Source organism: Balaenoptera physalus (genome assembly GCF_965194825.1).
Source record: "Balaenoptera physalus genome assembly, chromosome: X".
Lineage (NCBI taxonomy): Eukaryota > Metazoa > Chordata > Mammalia > Artiodactyla > Balaenopteridae > Balaenoptera > Balaenoptera physalus.
Genome location: NC_138903.1, coordinates 80,915,975 through 80,939,040, shown reverse-complemented (window position 1 = coordinate 80,939,040; position 23,066 = coordinate 80,915,975). Strand labels below are relative to the sequence as shown.

General features: G+C 35.0%; 1 protein-coding gene across 1 annotated transcript in view; it reads right to left on the bottom strand.

Moving 5' to 3' along the window:
- Positions 1-13,281: 13,281 nt before the first annotated feature.
- LOC309653055 (polyadenylate-binding protein 5) overlaps positions 13,282-23,066 on the bottom strand; it is a 114,941-nt gene continuing 105,156 nt past the window's right edge. Inside the window, exons 3-4 of the mRNA XM_082447432.1 lie at positions 16,976-23,066; positions 13,282-16,431 (exon numbers count right to left, since the gene is read on the bottom strand). The exon at positions 16,976-23,066 is cut by the window's right edge and continues 22,782 nt beyond it. Of these exons, the coding sequence (XP_082303558.1) occupies positions 15,143-16,291 (1,149 nt within the window). The 5' untranslated portion in view covers positions 16,292-16,431; positions 16,976-23,066 and the 3' untranslated portion in view covers positions 13,282-15,142. The remainder of the gene's footprint in view (positions 16,432-16,975) is intronic.

The following is a 23,066-nucleotide window of genomic DNA, read 5'->3' as shown; positions in this document are numbered from 1 at the left end:
TTTTGTATAGTTAAGCTTTTTAAGATACTAGGTCTCCTAATTTTTGAACATTGTGTATCTCATTTATTTAGGTCTCCTTTAATGTCTCACAATGAAGTTTTCTAATTTTTCTAATTTTCTGTTGGCTATTTTCTACTTATTTGATATTTTTGGTATGTTTGACATAAAATGGTATCCTTTCAAATTTCTAATTTTGGCTTGTATATAGAAAGACAAATAATTTTTTGCTTGTATATAGAAAGACATAATATTTTATTGATCTTATATCCAGTACACATCAGAAATCTAGTTTTCATGTTAATAGTTTATTTGCAGATTTATTTGGATTTCCAACATACAAAACTCCATCTTCTGTAAATAATAATAGTTGTATTTATTTTTAGTCATTTTTCCATTTATTTATTTATATATGTAATCATTTATCTATTTATTTATATCTTACTCTATTGCCTAAAACATATGGTACACTGTTAAATATAAATTGTTATAGCAGTGTTCTTGACTTCTGCTGCTGCTAAGAAAGTTGACTCCAGATTTAAAAAAAACAATGAAGACATCTTTAAAAGCATTAACAGCTCATGCAGCTCAATATCAAAAACACAAACAACCCAATCCAAAAATGGGCAGAAGACCTAAATAGACATTTCTCCAAAGAAGATATACAGGTTGCCAACAAACACATGAAAGAATGCCTCAACATCACTAACCATTAGAGAATTGCGAATCAAAACTACAATGAGGTGTCACCTCACACCAGTCAGAATGGTCATCATCAAAAAATTTACAAACAATAAATGCTGTAGAGGGTGTGGAGAAAAGGGAACCCTCTTGCACTGTTGGTGGGAATGTAAATTGATACAGCCACTACGGAGAACAATATGGAGGTTCATTAAAAAACTAAAAATAGAACTACCATATGACCCAGCAATCCCACTACTAGGATATACCCTGAGAAAACCATAATTCAAAAAGAGTCATGTACCACAATGTTTATTGCAGCTCTATTTACAATAGCCAGGAAATGGAAGCAACCTAAGTGTCCATTGACAGATGAATGGATAAAGAAGATGTGGCACATATATACAATGGAATATTACTCAGCCATAAAAAGAAACAAAATTGAGTTATTTGTAGTGAGGTGGTTGGACCTAGAGTCTGTCATAGAGAGTGAAGTAAGTCAGAAAGAGAAAAACAAATACCGTATGCTAACACATATATATGAAATCTTAAAAAAAAAATGGTTCTGAAGAACTTAGGGGCAGGACAGGAATAAAGACGCAGACCTTGAGAATGGACTTGAGGACATGGGGAGGGGGAAGGGTAAGCTGGGACGAAGTGAGAGAGTGGCATGGACTTGCATATACACTACCAAATGTAAAATAGATAGCTAGTGGAAAGCAGCCACATAGCACAGGGAGATCAGCTTGGTGCTCTGTGATCACCTAGAGGGGTGGGATAGGTAGGGTGGGAGGGAGATGCAAGAGGGAGGAGATCTGGGGATATATGTATATATATAGCTGATTCACTTTGTTATAAAGCAGAAACTAACACACCATTGTAAAGCAATTATACTCCAATAAAGATGTTAAAAAAAAATCAAAATTGACTTGGAATGCAGTGATTCCCAAAGTAAATAAGTTACTGAAACAGTCTATGTTTGAAATCATCAAGTATATGACTTATTTCATTATTTATGTACTCTTGACTAATTCAGAAGTGTTTTTACTATTAACTTTATTTTTACTGTTTTGAATTAGCCTTTTCTCAGTTATACTGTGTATGCCAAATTTGCTTAATTTTAGATAGCTGATCCTTTTCAAAAAGAATCTGGCTTCTTCATATTTGTACATTTCCATAGAGTCCACTTAGTGGTCTATGTAGATATCTTTGGAGGCAAACAGGAATATAGCTACATAGTAACCTCAGGCTGCCCTGGGCTTCCTTAGCCATACAGAATGATTCAGTGTTATGGGGGAAGCTGAAAATATGTAGCCATTAAGGACAGGGTTTGCAAATTCCTTCAGGATGAAATGGTGGTAGTCACAAATGGTTTTCTGGTCTGGGCACCAATCCAACACTAATAGGTGCAGGAAAAGAAAATGTTACTGTATAAGGATTTAATTTCAGGGAGAATGATAGTACTTTTAGAAAGGCGTATATATTTAAAAATTGATTTGAATATATATGCAAATTATTTTACATAGTTGCTCATCTTCTCCCTATGAGAACAATTTTAAAGCAGTGGAGCTTTCTAACCCATACTTATGTTGGGAAACTGAAGATTATATAACATGTACCAAAGACATCATGTTCACAGATGTAGGCTTAATCTTGGGGAAGAAATATACATATATTACTGACCATCCTCACATTTTTGTGGATACTGTTCCTCACTTGCTAAATGTCAGTAATTATCTCCCCATCCCCTAAATGACCCAAATCTTTTCTTCATAGATAAGAGAAAGTGTAACAGTTTAGAAAAGTTCAAGGAGTTAAAAGCACTGTGACTGACACCTCAGGTTACAACTTAACACAAAATCTGAGTTTAATTATACACTGTGTTTGTTGTCAAACATACTGGCAGATAAGAGAGAATGAATGGCCTAGAGGGCAAGATTACCGTATGCTATCATGGTTGGTGGTAAGAACAACAACCATTACAGCTCAAGCTTTTATTTTTTATTTTTTTATTATTTTAATATAAAGGGAAACAATGTGTTTTTCAAAATTGAAGAAAAAAAGATTGCCAATACTATATAGTTTAGAAATATATATTAAGAAAAAGAAACACTAGATTCCATTTTAAATAGCTACTAAACTTTTATTTAAATAGATAAAAAAATTGCCAAAGTAGTTTGCTTAATTTGCAGCAAATCTAACCATTTGTCTCAGTTCTTGTCATTCCTGAAATTAGATTAATGACATGTTTGTTTTGTTTATCTAGCAATAGTTGCTCTGTTGTTAAACAATTCACTTTACAAGTGACTACAGATACCTACTGAGGCTGACATCTACATCATCCCCATTCCTAAGTAACTCTATACTATTTCTTTTTCTGGGGGAATTATATAGACTATTATGTTTCCTTCTGTAATTGGTAAAACACAAATATTTCTTTCAATAATGGTCTTTCCTTAACACTTTTATTCTGTTCCAAATACACTTCAAATTTGGTAAATCCTTTAAATGTTCATTTTTATGCTCTTGCAGTTCTGAGTTAGTAAATACTGAAGCTGTATAAAAAATTCAGAAAATATTGGAGACTATCTCTACTCTTATAACTGGTTCAATTATTTTAATTACTTTAACTGGACAACTCTGATAATTCTCCCTCTCCCCAAACACACAAACACATAACAACAAGCACATACACGCACACAAACACACAAGTGTGGGGAAGTTTGCTTATTTAGCCTAAATGATCAAATCTATATTTGTGTAATTTGGTGTTGGGTTGCACCCTGCAAGCCTGCAAGCCCTGTACTTGCCCAGCCTCAAGAACGAAGAAGAGCCTGGAGTCAGCCCTGACAGAGACATCAATGGTTTAATGGATAGGGAAATCTTACACATCTGAAGCAAGGTCCTGGAGCAACACCAATGCCACTGCCACCATGTGCTGCAGACGGCAGGCAGTGCATGGGGTGGAGGGTGGGGGGCGGATTACTAGTTATAGTGGATTATAGGTTGGTTCATGGGTTACCAGGGAAACCGACAAAGGAACAAGCACCTCACCGCCCTTTGATAAGCTATGGTAATAGAAATGTTCCGGCCTAAAGGTTAAAACAACCACTAGCTGGGGCCTGGGGCAAGTATGTAGGCATTTACTGATTAGGCTCTGTAATTGAGAGGGAATGTCAGTCTTGTGAATAGGGTGTAGGTGAAGCAGGGACTGGTCGAGCAAGGGATGTACAGAGAGCAAGAGAACAGTCATGTTGGGCGGCCTGAGCATATCTTTGGACACGACTATAAAAGAGTAAGATCAACGTAAATTTGTGAGTTCTGATTTGGCAGAGGCTAATTTCATATGAGTCTCTCCCTTCTTTCTGGATTTTATCCTTCATTTATAACAACAGAAAACAAACCATTTCATGGTCAGAAGAGATCAGAATGTGTGTTTTCTACAACTCGATTTACAAATAGGTACTGCCCACCTTCTATGATCTCAGCTCTGTGGTAGATGTAGCTACTTGAGAAAAGCAGATAGAAAAGAGGGGGCCGTATTTCAAGAAAAGTGAGTTTTTCTGGCATACAGTAGTTAACCTTGCCAACATAATGCACATTTTTTTCTTGGAGATTATGTTGTGGTGTGAGGGTGAGGTGTTGTTAAGGCCATAGGAGAGTGATAAGGCATGAAGATTACTACAGAGATATTTATTGAGGGTTTGAAAATGGAATTTTCCATTCTAATGGGGAACTGTACATATATGGGTTTTAGATAGTAATCACTTGTGTCCAAAAGCTATGAACAACTTTAGGGACATTAAAGCAAATTGCCAAAATAATTTCAAAAGAGTTCTAAAATGTTTAACCTTGATCAGCAATAGTTGATCAAGTGCACGTTTTAACTACAAGTTCACCAACATTGACTAAGTTTTTAAGTTTTACAATTTGATACGTGAAAATGTTGTCTGATTAAATTTGCATTTTCTTGGCTAGTTACCTTGGACATTATATGTTTGCCATCCAGTTGTTATTTCTTTTTTTAAAAAAAAAATAGTTGCCTGTTGATATATTTCTCCTGCAAACTACTTTTGTATTGATTTGTGTGATCTCTTTATATAAAAATAAAAATTGTAACCATTGATCTGGCACAACTGGTGTGAATAATTTCCAGTTTCTAGTTGCCTTTAGATTTTCATTTCATTAAGAGAAATATAGGAGGAAAATGTTAATCTAGACAAAGTTATTGAGCTTTAATTTTTATTTATTCCGTTATATTTTAAGAATTTTTAAAGTCCATCAATTTTATTCATTATAAAATCATACCTATTCATTAAATAAAATTTGAAATATCCAAAAAAAAATACAAAACTAAAAAACAAAATATTACACATCGTCTCACTTTTCAGAGAGCCTCATATTACTATAAATATTTTGTTGAATTTCCTTTCAGTATCCTTTTTGTCCTCCATGGGAAGGTTTTATGTTGCTGTTATTGTTTCCTTATTAGCAAAATGCATACTGCTTCATTTTATGATAAGATATGATATCATAATATTATATAATAATCTCTTTCCTGTCATGTTACATTTCATCATGTCATGCAATTTATCTATTACTTTTTTTTTTTTTTTGGCTGTGCTACGCAGCCTGCGAGATCTTAGCTCCCCAAGCAGGGTTTGAATCTGGGCCCCCAGCAGTGGAAGCGTGGAGTCCTAACCACTGGACTGCCAGGGAATTCCCTTATTTATTAAATAAATATTTATTTACCATCATTACCTATCAGTCACTCTTCTAGGCACTGGGATAGCAATGAACAAAATCCCTGCTTACATGGAGAATACATTGTAGTGGTAGTGGGGTTGGGGACAATAATGCAAATAAGCATAAAATATGTCAGGTATTTTTAAATGCTATGAAGAAAAATAAGTTCTGTTAAGTAAGAGGAATAAAGAGTTCTAGAAGGGAGTAGGATTTACAATTTTATATAGAGGGGTGAGGAAAAGTCTTTTTTATTTGGTGACATTTTAGCTGAGACCTGACTGAATGGGTAGAATGAACCATGCATATACCTGGGTAAGCACAGTTCCAGACAAAGGGACAGAGCAGGACCAGAGGAACTGACATGGGAATGTGCTTGATATTTCTGAGAATATTGAAGTGATAGTGTGGTGGGAGTGACATGAGAGAGGGGAAGAGGAATAAAAGATTCAATCAGTAATGTAAGGTTGTGGTAAAGACTTTGAGCTTCACTGAGTGTGAGATGGACCGCTATTGGACATTGAGACCAGGGAAATTACATGATCTGACTTATTTTTGTAAGGAATAATCCTGCCAGTTGTGTGAAGAATAGAGTGTAGGAAGAAAAAGGTGAGATCAGGGAGCTCTATTAGGAGTCTGCTGAAGTAATCTGAGTGAGAGATGATGGTAGTTTGGACTGGCTTGTTGGCAATAGAGGTGATAATGTCATAGACTTTGAATATACCTTCAAGGCTTAGCTATCACAATTTCCTGACTGACTGGATGTGAGATGTGAGGAAAATAAAAGAGTCAAGAACAATTCCAAGGTTTCTAGCCTAAAAACTGCAAGAAAGGTGATGCCATCTACTGAGATGGAGAAGATACAAGGAGGAGCAGACTTGGAGGTTGAAGAGATAAATGTTCAACTATTATGAAATCTTTGTAATTATATTTTTAAAACAGTTTTTCTTTATTAAAGACATTCTACATTTTAGTTATAAACTATTTAGGAAAAAAATAATAAAGAAGAAGAAAACAATAATCACCTATAATTTTATAACCAAAGAAAATTACTCAGTGTTTAGATGTAATTGTATAGTCTTTACACACACACACACACACACACACACATATACATAGTATAAACACATACATGTACACACAGTATATACTGTACATACTGTATATAACATTTTTCCTACTCAAATGGGATGCTTTTTTATAATGAGATTGTTTTGGATACTTTCATCTACCATTTGTTGAGAAATTTTTCCCTAGAATGATATAAGTTGATAAGGTGTTTTTTGTTTTTTTTTCAGTTATCTTAATTTGCTAACATTGGGAAATATTTTCTAGGCTAAAATCTCTAGACCAGTGTTTCTAGATCAGGGGTTGGAAAATTATAACTTGCAGGCCAAATTTGGGCCGCCACTTGTTTTTGTATGGCCTATAAGTTAAAAGGGTTCTTACAGATGAACACATTTACTATCGATTTGACGACTGAGAAAACTAACTTTGAACCCTAATTTAGCAAAGTGTAACCCCCCAAATTCTTCTCATTAGAATTGTATCACAAAAATACTCTTTTATTATCATTATCATCACTATATTTTGAATTTTTTCAATTTTAAAATGTGTAGAAATTTGATTTTTCTTGTTGTATATGTGCCTGGATAATATCCTTGATGTTACTTCTTATCCCACAAAGGCAGACATTATTATCTGGTCCTTTACAGAAAAAGTTTGCTGACTCTTGTTCTAGATCTTTGTAAGTGTGCATAAGAATCACCTGGAAGCTATGAGAAAAATGTAGATTTCTGTTGTTCACCGCACCTTCATCACTGCTATATCAGTTTTGATTCAGTAAGCCACGGGCAAGTCCCAGGAATCTCAATTTTAACAAACACCCCAGGTGATTCTGAGACGTTCTGGAGCAAATTTTGAGAAACACAGAATGCCAACTTGCACTGAGCAAGTTTCAATACTGAATTTTTAACTACATGTGGGCCAGTACTTCACCACCAGCATGCTGGTAAATATCAGTTCATTATAAAGATCTCACTGGAGTGAATTGCCACAGGGACCAAACTTGCCTATGGCTCTTTCCACCCGTCATCATTTGTCCTATCACCTTTCCTTGGAGCACAGCCTTGTTTGGGAATCAAAGCATTGTTTTTGGTGTAGGAGGTCTGTGGTTCTGAATTTGAACCCATATGACAGAGGATACATCATTATTCCTGGGTTCCATGCATTTGTTCTTATCTCCCTTTTTATCCCCTCTTTATTATTGTTTATGCATATATTTATGTATGTATGCACATATTCATTCATCCATCCATCCATCAGTGCATCCAATTTCCCTATAAACAACAAGATTTTAACATTACTAGAATTAGTACTGCCTCCCTCCCCCATCACCAAGCAAACCTTGAATTTTTGATACAAATGATCTACCATTTGTGTCATAGTAAATTTATAAATTTACCAGTGCATGTTGGAAAGCGTAAATCTTGGGACAGCTAACTGAGTTCAAACACTAAAACATAGGGAGCTTAAAAAAAGCAAAACACGGGCTTCCCTGGTGGCGCAGTGGTTGAGAATCTGCCTGCCAATGCAGGGGACATGGGTTCGAGCCCTGGTTTGGGAAGATCCCACATGCCGCAGAGCAACTAGGCCCGTGAGCCACAATTACTGAGCCTGCGCATCTGGAGCCTGTGCTCCGCAACAAGAGAGGCCGCGATAGTGAGAGGCCTGCGCACCGCGATGAAGAGTGGCCCCCACTTGCCACAACTAGAGAAAGCCCTCGCACAGAAACGAAGACCCAACACAGCCATAAAAAAATAAATAAATAAATAAATAAATAAATAAAAAGTAATCTAAAAAAAAAAAAAAAAGCAACTGCTGTGAATATTTATAAAAAAAAAAAAAAAAAAAAAAGCAAAACACTATAACACATTTCAGAGTCATTGTTGTTGGAAGTTAGAAATTATTGCTGGAATATCTTAATGAGAATTCCAGGAAGTCCTGAGATTTTAAGTAGTGTATGTGAGATTAAGAAAGGAAGAAATAATTTATCTCCTGAGAGAATTTTAAGCGTTAAATCCTGACTTTTCTTAATGAAGTTTCCATGGGGCACTACAAGTTCATATTTCTAAAGGCCAAATCTTTCCTCTTTTCACCACTTTCTCTATATTTCTGTTGCTCTTTGGGCCTCAGCTGATGGGTCACCAGAGAAATGAGGCTCCTCTCTCTGAGTAGTTGTGAAAGATTTCCATGATTTTTTTTTGCCCTTTTGTATCCAATCTTTACTTTTAAATATTTTTGTGGGAACTCTCTCCCTGAGGACAATGTATTCACTAGTATTAATTCACTTTTTTTGCATTTCAAAATATGTGTTCTCAATTTATCTGAAATTCCTCTTTTACTGATGAATTCCTAATACTGACTAAAATCATTTAATATAGTGTTCTTAGTTATTCAATGAGCCCTAAGTTTGATTTTAGAGACAGATTCCATATTGTTTCAAATACTTGATAACATTTTCAATTTTACCCAGAAACTTGAAAAGTTCTAGCAAACAGTACTCTAAAAAAGTATGCTCCAAGACCAATTAAAACACATTTCTCACAGCCCTAAATTCTTGGCCCCAGATTAGAGATAAAATTTCAAACATGCAATTACTTATATCAGAAATCCAGCTTAAATGATCTGTATGGTGAAACTTGCTGTTGAGGAAAGATTGTGACACCATTTTCTGGTTTATATATTATCTTAAAAATAGAATATATTGAGGAAATACATTTGTCTTTGAGCAATAAAATAGATTACATAACTGCATCTCTCACAATCTAAAGATAAAAAACAGTTAAAATGACCCAGTGATCTAAGAAAATCATTCTGCTTAAAGTGAAACTTTTTCTCTTGGAGACTAAAGTAAGAGACATACTTAGTTCAGACTTTTTTTCATTCTTTCACAGTTTGTTTCACTTACATGAAAATATAATAGAAGTTTCAGAAAACTGTATCTTCCTATATATTATTCTTTGACTGAGAGACTTCACATTATTGTGGTGTGTCTCCACATAACAACTAAAGGCTGCATATAGATAATATTCATTGCCTATGCTGCCCGTTCAGAAAAGTTGGACAGTTTCTCTTAGCTTTATCTCTTGTTATGCTTGGAATGTTGCTTTCATATCTCAAAATTTGTCCCACATTAGCAATATGTATTACTCAGTCTTTGGTAATCAGATGCTCCAGCTCATGTATACATTATGAAACCACAATTCCAAACAGACCCCACAGCTTTGTTGTTATTTTAATTAGCATCGTTCTGATATTTACATTATTTTAAAAAGAATATCTTCAGCTAGATACATTCATCCATATATAAACAGTAGATGTTTTCCACTATCTACTGTGGATTGACATGCAAGTTCTGAAACTTTATCTCAACAAAATGGTACAACATCACATACATGCACATCTAACAGAAGTGTTTGAGGTGATGTTTTGACAAACTACGTAAACCAGAAATACCTTATATAAACTTGAGTGTTCTACGAAGGATGGAGTTGAGATTAGGCGATGGGGGTAAGAGAATAGAGAGGAGCAGACCAGCACCAATAATTAAAGAAATTCACTTAGAAATGAAATATTCCAAAGGTTTAGTGTTACTGTAGTAGTCAAATCAGTGTTAAGAATAACCATATGTAGTGAATGAAAACAATTCATGAAGCTTCACCCTAAAGTAGATATCAGACTAGGTAGAATTTTACTGTCTTTATAGTATTCATTTAGATTTATAACATTTAAATTACTCTTTGTTTCTCTATGTTCCTTCTTTTAATTATTCTTGAATTATTTCACAAATCCCCCTTTTTAAAAATTCCTCAGTGAACAGGGAAATACATTCTTCATCTTGACTTGCATTGTTTTGTTACCATCCTTGCCATAATGTAATAAAGCTACCCTTCATCACAAAAAAGGTATTTATTCCTTTATTTAGGGACATTAATGTATAATATGTTTTTCTGTACAATGAAACCAATTAGGTATATATGCTGGGCTTCCTGAAACTCTGAAAAAGAAGAGCTTGCAAATTCCTCTCTGCGTTTGTTCTTTACAGGAATTTAGTCTGCCTCAAATCCTGAGTGGTGACTTAAGGAAGAGTCGCTTGCCATTCTGTGTAAATTAGTTTAAAATTACTTTTTAAATGCCCCCCAAATATTGATTTTAGAAGTCCTTGATTTTTCAGAAGCATAATTTACCCTTTTGGAAGTTTCAAATCAATCTCAAAATATGTAAAGTTATTTATTATACATTATAGAAGTCTTATTTATTATACAAAAGATGCCAACATCTGGTGTTTTACTTACTATTAGTTCTAAAACAAAGAAATTAATTTACTATGATGACTGAGACAGTGATGCCATACAATATCAGCACTCATCCTTTTTCTTGCAGTCTCTTTAAAGCACTAAATATTTTTTAAAATTAAATAAACTATGAAGGCCTCAAATTTTGATGAGAAATTTAGTGAGAACATTGATCTTTTTTTTGTGCCAAATGGGAGACCTTTTAAAACTGACTCTGACTTTTGAGGGTGAAAGTACTTGGAGTTGGTTTTTAAAAGTTTCATAGGGTAGAAACTAACACAACATTGTAAAGCAACTATACTCCAATAAAAATAAAAAAAAAAGTTTCATGGGAATTACATCCTCAGTATTTGTATGTTGAGTTAGGCCTCTCTCGTTTCAGATATCCAGTGGTAGCTAGATTACTTCTAACTACTGACCATGATCCCCTGGAGCCAAGTGGGATACATTAACTTTCTTAAGGCTCCAGGAAACCATTTGTTAGGTTATAATTCATAGGAAGTAAATAACACCCTGAAATATGTAAGAATTAATTCATTTCACATGCACAAGCAGTAGTGTCTCAGGGATGATCATCATTGCTTGGTTCAATATAGGAGCAAGATCTTGTGGAATAGTCTTGGTCTTGAAGCACCATCCCAATAATTTATTTATAAAGTGTTACTCTACAGATAGACTTTTACCTAAGTTATGCCAATTATTAGAAGCTCTGTCTAAAGTAGGCCCATCAATCAAGTGTTGAACATTGAGAAAAAAGAGGGCATAAGTGTAAAAGCACTGATAACACCTTAACAGTATAAGCATGAGTCTGTGTCATCAGTAACACTGTTAAAAGCACCAATCTATGTAACCAATCTGTTCTTAATTATTTCTTCATAGGATGAGATTTAATAAAAATGGCTTATTCTGTAATAACTCATTTCTCTTGTTAATACTGAAAAGAGACTTGGAAAGCAAACAAGTGGAGAGATATAATCCATAGGTTATGAACTCATTAATTCTGCAAGTAATCATGGAATGCTAATTATATTCCAAGTATTGTCATAGGTGCTGGGAACACCTGTATCATCTATAATCAGTCATTTATTGATACATTTCTAACTATTCCCTTAAATTAGGCTATTTATTTATAGGTAAGATGGTATTCACTCCATTCCTAAATATTCCCTTAAAGAAAAAAGTAATTCTTACTTTTTTCACTCGGCTAAAAATATCACTTACACATGTAACATCTTATTTTTCCCCTTAACCATAGATTCAACCAGAAAAGCACCAGGATGCTTGAAACTTCCTATACAGAAAATCCTCCCCAAATAACCTTTTCTATGATGCTTGCAATCACACACACAAAAAATGTTCTTAATTTTCTTCTCCCTGGGCACATTTGAAACTTGTACAAGTAACTATTTTGAAAAGCTGAAAAAAAGAGTAAGAAAAACAAAAAACAAAACCTGAGTACTAAACACACCACTATTAAGTTGATCATTGATAGTATAGTTTTACTAATTATCTAGAAAATGAATAATAACCTATTTTAATGCTTTGTCACTGATTTAAGCTGTTCAGTTGTTTTGCTCCCCCTTGGAAGTCTTAATTATTAGAAGTGTATTAAATGTAGCTAAAAATGAAAAGTACAAGATTGAAAAACTACCCAGGTGCTTGTGTTTAAATAGAGATTACCTTTCCTTTATATTTTCCCCCGGCTTATATTTATATTTTCCACCTGAATTTACAGAGTTCTTTTGACTGATTTGCAGGGTCCTAACATGTATGTTTTATCTGTACTTTTAGCCACATTTTAATTAATCCTTTTCTTTATACTGACTAGCTTTTTGAAAACAGTAATAATTTAAATTCTTAAATAATTTCCCAAAATGTATTAAATGCTTATACTTGTGGATTTTTACCTTCTAGAAATCTTTCGCGATTTATTCTGAATCAAAGCATTTGTAAAGGTCTTAACACTGACACTTCAAGTTTACAAATTTAAATGAAAACTGGCAATGGGGGAAAAGGAATAGAGAATACATATGGTAAATAATTACCAATGTAAGTATTTTAAATTTTATTTGAAGTTGCTTCATTTTCGTATATCTTAATGATCACAATGATGTAAAGCAAGTAGACTCATAAAATATGAAAAATTATATCCTGTTAGTTTTTTTTCTTTTGTATTTAAATGAAGAATATATCATTAACACTTTTCAAATTTTAGATACATATATATCAATATGATGTGCATTTTTATTTTTCTAGTAGATTTAAGCTTTTACATGCTCTAGATATTTTTTATCAAGCTCCTATAACTCATACTGTTTTTAAGCAAGGATGTTCATCACAGCACTGTTTACAAATGTAGAAACATTGAAAAGCATGTAAATCTCATTCAATAATGAACTACTTAGGATAAGTTATAGTACATCCACCCAATGGAATACTATGCAGCCACTAGTTGATGACACAGATTGGTATTTATTGATATGAAAAGATGATTATGTTTTAGTTTAAAATAAAAAAAAACAGTACATATAGTATGTTTTCTTTTTTTTTTTTGTAAAACAGTGTGTGTATACATAGGGGAAAAGGCATGAAAGGATATGCACACACTTAAAATATTAATGCACGCACTTAAAATATTAATAGTGGTTATCTCTGAACTCTGGGAATTTTAATTCCTTCTTTATAAGTTTCTGCATTGTTGTACATTTTTTTTACAAGAAGCATGTATTATGTTTATAATCAATAAAAAGAGTAATTTCCATTTGAAAATATTTGATAATGAATATACAAGTCATTTGTAGATAAACAATTACATAGAAACAGGTTATTCTCATTATTTTATGGGCAAATAGCCAACAAAAGTGTTAATAAAATTATATATTTATATTGTATTATGTATGAAACCAAAGATTTCTATATAAATAAAAACCAACTGAGAATAGAGTTAAAACATTTTCTTACTGTTGGATCTGGTATGAGTGAATCCTATTTTTAAAAAGTAATTATTTCAATTTCACCTAAATTAGGTATTTATCTCTCTAATTCCAAAATGGATTCGAACTGGCATATATTAAAAGAAAGGCAATCCAAAGAAAATATGAAAGCAAGTGTAATATGGATGGAAGGTAGATGGATATGGAGAAGAGGGAACTAAAAGTGAAACACAGAAAGTCCATAGTATAGAAATTACAGGCTAAATAATGTAACTGCAATATAGAACAGAACATTTTGTCGCAACTTCCAAGCAGCTAGACAAAAAGAGAACCACACTGGATTAAGAGCTCTCATATGATAGATGGAGGCATGTGACTTAATCAAGAGAGATGACCTTTTCCTTAACTTTGAAACATCTGTGAATATTACCTTATTGATATATTCAACAATTTATAAGAGATGACAAGTTTAATAGAAGATGTTCTTCAAAGTAGTTTTCAACATCATTACAGGATTGTTTACCTTCTATATTGACACAACAGAGGCTGAAGTTAATCCTAAAGTTATTTATAGACAAAGGCAATTCAGTGCTGTTATTCACCTTTCTTGTTGATTAAACATGATCCATGTATAAGGAGTTTAGAAAAATGAGTGATAAGAATGCTCCTTAGACTGTCTTCAAATATCAAAGCTCTCAGAAAAGGTTTTTAAGATGAAACTTAGAATTTAAATAATCAATGTTTAAAGTGTTAATTTTCTAAGGTACTGATTGAGGAAATACCAATATGCTTCTTTCTCTGGGCATGAAGTTAATAACGAAAACTCAAAACTTCGTCAAAGTCACTATCAAGTCTGTGGTATGCCCACAATATATTAAAAAGGAAAACATATATAAATAAATAAAAGGAAGAAAGAAAGCTCACATCTTTTAAAGGAATATTCATTTTAAATAATAATTTAAAGTGAAATTATACACAAACATTAACTGGATCACATAAACTTTCCCCTGCTCTACTGATTTCTCAAAAAGCAAGTTAGAAATTTTCACTGTAATAGACTCAGAAGTAAGGACCATCTCAAGAATACTTTCATAGGAGAAATTAAATTTAGTAGTATTAGTGAAATAAGGAAGGAAATATACTCCATTACCTCACCTTGACTGGTTTAGCAAAAAAGCATGTGGAGGAATAAACTTTATTCTACATATTCCTAAGGCTATTATATCGAAAAATAGTACAAAATGACAGTTTTACAATTAGAAATTATGTTCTTCACTAAAATGAACAAGGTTTTCTAGTTTCACTTTTTTTCAAAAGAAAGTATTCACTTAAAAAAACCTGTGAATTCACATAAAATAACCTCTTATCACAAAGTAGCCCAAACTAAGTAGGCACCAGCTTAAGGCTGAAACAAATTGAGCATTCTTATTCTCACCACCTGCGCCTGGCCTGGCCCAGGGTGACATGCAGAGGCTTGGAGCCCACTATGCGACCATTCATCTCATCTACTGCTTTGGTAGCCTCTTCAAAAGAGGAGAAGCAGACGACACCAAACCCTTTGCCTTGCCCCACTTCCACCATCACTTTGGCCCGGCTAATTGATCCAAAGGAAGAAAATTCCTCCTTCAGTTTTTCATCATTGATGGTCTCGTCTAGGTTCTTAATATAGATAGGCACCCCTGGAGGCCGACTTTTTTCTTTTAATCTCAGCCGCTCAAATCTTCGCCTTAACTCAGCCAGGCGTTCAATTTTCTTCTGTGCTCGCCCTACATAGAGGACTTTCCCATCGATGGACTTTCCGTGCAGGTCTAACACAGCCTTTTGGGCAGCCTCGTGTGTCTCGTATCTCACAAATCCAAAGCCTTTCGATTTCCCACTGGCATCTCTTATTACCTTAACACTCTCAGTTGGCCCGTACTCACTGAAAAGTTCCTTCAGTTTGTCGTCATCCATGTCATCTCCAAAGTTTTTAACGAAAACATTGGTGAAAGTCGCTCTATCCCTAGTTCTAACTTCAGCTGCCCGCTCTTCCGGAAATTTGAATCGGCCAACGTACACCTGGCGGTTGTTTAGCCGCACTCCATTCATGTGCCAGATGGCCCTATTGGCAGCGGCCAGGCTGTCAAAGTGCACATAGGCATAACCCTTAGAGCCGTTGTCATCGCATACGACTTTGCAGGAGAGAATGCTCCCAAAAGCAGAAAACAGATAAAAAAGGGCCCTATTGTCTATGGATTTGTCCAGGTTTTTGATGAATATATTTCCAACTCCAGACTTTCTTAAGCGGTCATCTGGCTGAGACCACATTAGGCGGAATGGTTTGCCGTTAATCAAATCAAAATTCATGGTGTTCAAGGCCCACTCAGCATCCGCAGGAAAGCGGAAGTTAACATAGCCATAGCCCAGGGGGCTGCGGGTCACCGGGTCACGGCAGATTCGGGTGAAGCGCAGAGGGCCAGCAGGCCTGAACTTTTTATATAACATGTCCTCGGTGACATCTGGGTCCAAGTCACCCACATACAGGGCAGCCTTGAGGTACTTCTTTTTCTTGCCAGCAGGATTAGGCTCCCCACTCCCCATCTCTCTGAGCACAGGGAGGAGGCTTTCTTGGGAGAGAAAAAGAGGTTGCTTTCTCTAAGCTATGGGCCAAGCAGCTGTTCACAAACAGAAAAAAGCCAAGGCGAAGGAAGCTAAAAGCAGACTCAGAATCACTGTTGAGGCTGAGAAAATGAAGTTCAGAAACAGCTGGTCAGCAGGCTCAGAACAAACGCATCAGACAAAAAAGCACCCCAATAACGAATCCGTTCTCCCTAAGGTGGCTTAGAATTTCCACCCATTCAGATCTAAAATCAGTTTCAAAAGCCAGTAGTAGGAAAGAAATGTCCCTTTCCCCGTTAAATTGTAAGAAATCATCAAGCAGCTGGCTGGCTCCCCACATCTAGCCTTGCCGACAGAGGCCTCACGACCCGTTTTCTGCATAAATATAGGCCTCAAGCTCGTGCGGGCTTAAAATGATATCAACAAGGGCAGAGGCCGAACGTGTATTCCTCCGCCGGCTGCCTGGCCGGTCTCAGAAGGGCTCGCGCTCACTAAGGCCACGCTACACACACTCAGCGTCAGCGAAAGGGCAGACTGGACACTTGGTGCGCTGCGGCCGGGCAGGCAGGCTGCAGGCGGCGGATCGGACAGAGAGACAGACAGACAGACACACGCGCGGGGGACCGGAGACCGCCCAGATACCCAAGATGCCCACTGGGTACGGACCGAGTGACGCGCGGAGATTTCGGCAGCCTGAGACTCGCGGCGGGTCCGGAGGGACTGACTGGCAGACGCGCACTGGGTCAGCTCAGACGCGAGGAGGTTCCGGACAGATGCGGGGCGGAGTCAGGAGAGAAGGGCAGATGCGCGGCGGGCGGGCAGAGCGCAGACCGATGGACAGGGATTGCGCCCTGCAGGACAGACCGACCCAGGGACTAAAAGCTTCTAGCTGTGGTAGGGCGAGCGGGCGGGGCGCAAGGAAACCCGGAACCTTGCTAAGTAACTTCCCGCTTGCTCTGTGCCAAGATGTTAAAAAAAAAGAAAAGAAAAGAAAAAGAAAAAAGAACGAACGAAAGAAAAATATTTAAATGATTTCTAGATTTTTCATTTATTTTTGAAATTTTATTTATTATTTAAAATATTACCTTTAGGCTACTGACCCCAAAATCAAAGGAGGTGACGACCTAGGCAGAGGGACTCTCATATTTTTTTTTTTTTTAAACGAATTCCCTAAATCGTTTCTGCTTAGGAAATACCGTATAGGTTGCATACTTTCCTGAGTGCATTGGAAAGTCAGTTGACAGCTGTACTGGACTCCCAGTTCAGTGCTAAATGATCACAGGGTCAAATAAAACACAGGCCCATGTTGTAGTTGGCCTTTATTTTTACTCCATTGAACTTCAACATAATGGTAGCATTATCCCCAGGTAATAGGCAGAGTTCTTTTCGCTGCTCCAGTAATACTAAGGTTTTAATGATTGGAGAGCCATAAAATGGCTTTTAATGGTACTTAGTGCCAGAAAACGTTGAAGATGTGCTGCCTCCATAATCACAAATTGCAAAATCTTAGTTAAAGAGTAAAAGCTGCAGAATCAATGCAAAATATATAATGTTTGAAGATGAAATAAACATGTAAAGATATAGGCACTTTACACAATTAATTGCTAATTTCAACTTGAATTGTCAACTTTAAACCATTGCAGGGAACAATGCTATAAGATTAGACACAGCTCAGAGGTTTCCCAAGATCTCTCTTTAGAGTTTGTAGTAAACTGTTTTGAAGAGGAATGTTACCCCGTCTTCGGAAAATCATCAGTGTCTGTAACACATAACTCAACCAGCCCCTTCCACAAGCCCTCCCCTCAAAAAGAAAATCCGAACAAAACATATGTCAGTACTGTTAGGCTGGAAAAGATCCTGGCAAAAAAGGAATGCAAGAGAAGGACATCACCCCAAAGGGTGTTGTCTTAAATTCTTAGAATAACAGGCTAAATTCATGTGTTGCTTCATTTTCTACAGTTTCTGTTAGACGGTATAGTTGACTAGAGATGACAATTTACCCTCATTATTTACTCAATTATTTTGTAATTTTCTCCTCAAGGGTTCTTGCTTAGCTAAGACATGGAGACTATGTGAGAAAAAGCAAATACAAATTAAAAAATGTTATAGAGATAGACTAATAAAAACCGGTCTTAAAATATCACCACATTGACCAACATGTAGAAACACTTGTGAACACGTGCTTACTTTATTGTACTTTGAACATAACCTTTATAAACATCTTTCCTCATAAACTTAATTGACAATGGGCCAGAGCTTTTGTTTTTATTTTTCTGATTTAAAAGTATTACTTTACTGAAAATGCTATATTAAAATAACAACATAAATCCAAGAGAATAATTACCACAATATTATCACTAAATCAAATTAATATTTTATTTATGTAACCACATAAATGCTGTCCATATTCCAATTCATTTGTATATATTTTCTCTAATATTATAGATGGAATTGGGTTGCTAAAAATAATTATTTTTGGGAATTCCCTGGTGGTGCAGTGGTTAAGAATTAACCTGCCAATGCAGGGAACATGGGTTCGAGCCCTTGTCCGGGAAGATCCCACATGCCATGGAGCAACTAGGCCCGTGTGCCATAACTACTGAGCCTGCATGCCACACCTACTGAAGCCCACATGCCTAGAGCCTGTGCTCCGGAACAAGAGAAGTCACCGCAATGAGAAGCCCACGCACTGCAACGAAGAGTAGCCCCCACTTGCCACAACTAGAGAAAGCCTGCATGCCGCAGCGAAGACCCAACTCAGCCAAAAGTAAATAAATTGGAAATACTTTTAAAAATAATAATAATTATTTGAAAATAACCTCCACTCTACACTTGCCAGCCATTTTGGGGTCATTACAGTATAAACATTCTAAACTATAGTGAACATTTTATCAGATCAAAAATCAGAAATTTAGAACTGCTGTGAAATAAATTAATTTTAGTAGAGTTCCCTCTGCTAAGCAGAAGTTTATGGAAAAAAGGGAAACAGTTTCATCTATAATTTGTTTAATCATTTTAATATTTACATTGAGAATTGTCTCTGGAATAAAAATCAGATGTGGGACATTTCTCTGTCATTTTTATTATATATTCAAGGTAAGTTTATAGTTTATGTAAATCTGATTCATATATTAAATCCATTAAAAATCCCCACCCAGATTCCTAAGGCAGTTGGTTGAAGCATATCTGAGTCTTCCTAAATCTGAGAAACATTTTGCATGAGGAAAGAATCCTGGACAACTGGTATTCTAAGTGCAACCTACCACACATTGTTATTTACAGTTGGTAGAAATTTGTGAGCATGAGCAGAAGAAGAGGAGAGTTGGAAATTTATGTTTTTCAGCCTTGTCTTAACAGGCACTTGATCCTGTTTCCAATGAAAAGTCTGAGTTGTGCAAGGTGCTGGGACTTCACAATGAAAGTAAACTTGCTGCTCTCTTGAATGAAGTCTGGGATGGTTGAACAAAGTAAAACCTTCATTACCTAGAACTTGGCTCATGTTTTTTAGACAAAAAGAGGAAAATTGCCAAAAAACCAATTTGGCGTTAAACATGTAGTAGTAAGTTTTGGAGCCAGTAGCAATTCTTTGTCTCTATTTCCAAAATTTTATACTTCTCCGTGAGTATTTATGCTCTGGATGATAATCCTGAAGGCATTTTGATAAGATTTATTATCAAAGAAAGATTAAATTGTGTTTATTAGAATGTACTTACTGAAATGAGAAAGTAACCAAAAGTGGAAAAAGTTTCAACAGAATATACAATGGAACGGGATTTATGCTAAATTGTCAATAAACCAGAATATCTCATTTTTCAACATATAACCAAAATTTCAATATTTTAAATTATAAAACTATAGTTTAGATATTTATTCAGAGGCTGTAGCTATAATTCATACATTTATAACCCTAGGTGGTTTGTTGGAAATTAAGAAAGATTCTTTTACAAAATTTTAACATTTTTTTCTTTTTTCATTTCTCTCATTAACTGAATCCCTGTTGAATTAAAAAGTCATGCATTCAACTGTGGATAAATCTGAGTATTAAAAACAAATAAAAATAATATAACAACTTCATATATATTTAGGTTTAGTTAGGTGTCTCCTTAGGGTTCTCTTTTAATTAGATCCTATTAGTTTAAAATGAACCCATGGAATATTACAATGTATATTTATGCAATTGCTATGCATTCAAAATCCAGTCTATTTAGAGTTTTACATATGATGTAGAGGCAAAGTATTTTATCTTATTATGCATTAAAATATGGTAGGGGTATCACCCAATTGACAGATAGTCTCAGACAAATCTCTCCTTACTAGGGTTTGTTTACTGAACATATGCCTCATACAGGGAAAACACACACACACACACACACACACACACACACACACACCACATTCTTTGATTAAAAATCCTGAGTTATAGTCATTTCACTTGACCTAGAACAATAAATAAAATAATAATTGTTTAAAAATGTAAACTTTATGCTTTATTTTTATTTTAATTTTTTAATGATGGGAAAATATACATCAAATTTACCATCCTAATGATTTTTAAGTGAACAATTCCATGGCTTTAAGTACACTCTCATTGTCATCACATTGTCATGCAAGCGACATCACTATCTCCAGAACTCTTCATCTTGCCAAACTGAAACTCTGTACCCATTAATCTATGCTTTTAGATGACACAAAATATGTTAAGCCATTTCTTTATTGTTGGGCATTAAAGCTGCTTTTAGTTATTTTATTGTCACAACACACAATGCTATAATAAACGTCCTTATTCACATACTTTTATATATTATTACTCATTTCTATTAACTAGATTCTCAGAAGTGTGTATCATACACTTAGATGGTATGTGAATTATTAAACGTTAATATATACTGTCAGAATTATGTCAAAAATGATGACACAATTTACTTATTTTACCAACAACATAAAAATTTAGAGGAAATGGCTAACTCCTAGCAAAATAGGAATTACCAAATTTGATCCAAAGGAAAAGTGGAAGAATAATTGCCATAGAACAGATTACAGAAAGATTACACATACGCTATTTAAAACCAAAAAACAGGCACAGGTGATTTTATAGTTGAGTAGTATTATATAATCTTTAAGAAAATACATGTAGTGCTAATGCTATTCATACTATTCTCAACCATAAAAAGCTCCTTAAATCACTTTTATAAAATTGTCTCCAAGAGAGACTTCTCATAAGCCTAACTCATGTTTTCAAACCAGAATAAAGTTATAGATTGATGGTCAGTCCATTTGCTGGTAGAACTTGGATATAATTGTCTCAGTTGTGTGTATCTGTGGGTGTAGGCAGATTGTAGGAGCAGGGTTAAGTGTTACATAATAAGGATTTAGAAGGGGATATGTGATGGGAAGAAAATTAAAGACTTCTGGTTTAAAATGTCAAAACAAAATAAAACATATTCCAGATACTGACCATGAAATCTTGCACTTTTTCCCTTTCCTTCTGGACAAACTGTTCAGAAAATGTAAAACACGGAGAACAGTTCTTCAGAGATAAGGAAAACTGAATATTTAAACAAACAGATGATTGAGGAAAATACTCTGCTTATCTTTTCTAACCTAAAAGTTCAAATGTAAAATAATACATTATTGTTTAATCTTTATCAATGGGAGGATCATAGAGTTTCTTTCTTTTAAAACACTTCCCAACCCCAAATCCCTGTGTTGTGGCTATAGGCACACTAAGTACTCATATAATCCCTGTGAAAGCTATCGGGACGCCTTCTGTATACTGCTTGTTCATTCATATTCATCTTCATAATAGGTAACAGGAACTGTATGCCCATTTTGTTTTGAAATCAATCATTATATTCATGCTTTGATACATACAGCGGAGTTATATTAAGTGGACATTAGATTTACAAGATGAAATACCTATATTTTCCATTTTGTCTTTAATCTCCTTTGCCACGATTTCAAATACACTCTTTTTTTTTGCATCATGGATTATTTAATTAATTAATTAATTTTTATTAATTTTTATTGGAGTATAGTTGCTTTACAATGTTGTGTTAGTTTCTGCTGTACAGCAAAGTGAATCAGTTATACATATACATATATCCACTCTTTTTTAGATTTCCTTCCTATTTAGGTTACCACAGAGCCCTGAGTAGAGTTCCCTGTGCTATACAGTAGGTTCTCATTAGTTATCTACTTTATACATAGTAGTGTATAAATGTCAATTCCAATCTCCCAATTCATCCCACCCGCCCCCCTTGGTAACCATAAGTTTCTTCTATACATCTTTGACTCTATTTCTGCTTTGCAAATAAGTTCAACTGTATCATTTTTCTAGATTCCACATATAAGAGATTTTATACGATATTTATTTTTCTCTTTCTGACTTACTTCACTCTGTATGACAATCTCTAGGTCCATCCATATCTCTGCAAATGGTACTATTTCTTTCCTTTTTGTGGCTGAGTAATATTCCATTGCATATATGTACCACATCTTCTTTATCCATTCCTCTGTCAATGGACATTTAGGTTGCTTCCATGTCCTGGCTATTGTAAATAGTGCTTCAATGAACATCAGGGTGCATGCACCCTTTTGAATTATGGTTTTCTCTGGATATATGTGGGATTGCTGGGTCATATGGTAGCTCTATTTTTAGTTTTTTAAGGAACATCCTTACTGTTCTCCATAGTGGCTGTACCAATTTACATTCCCACCAACAGCATAGGAGGGTTCCCTTTTCTCCACACCCTCTCCA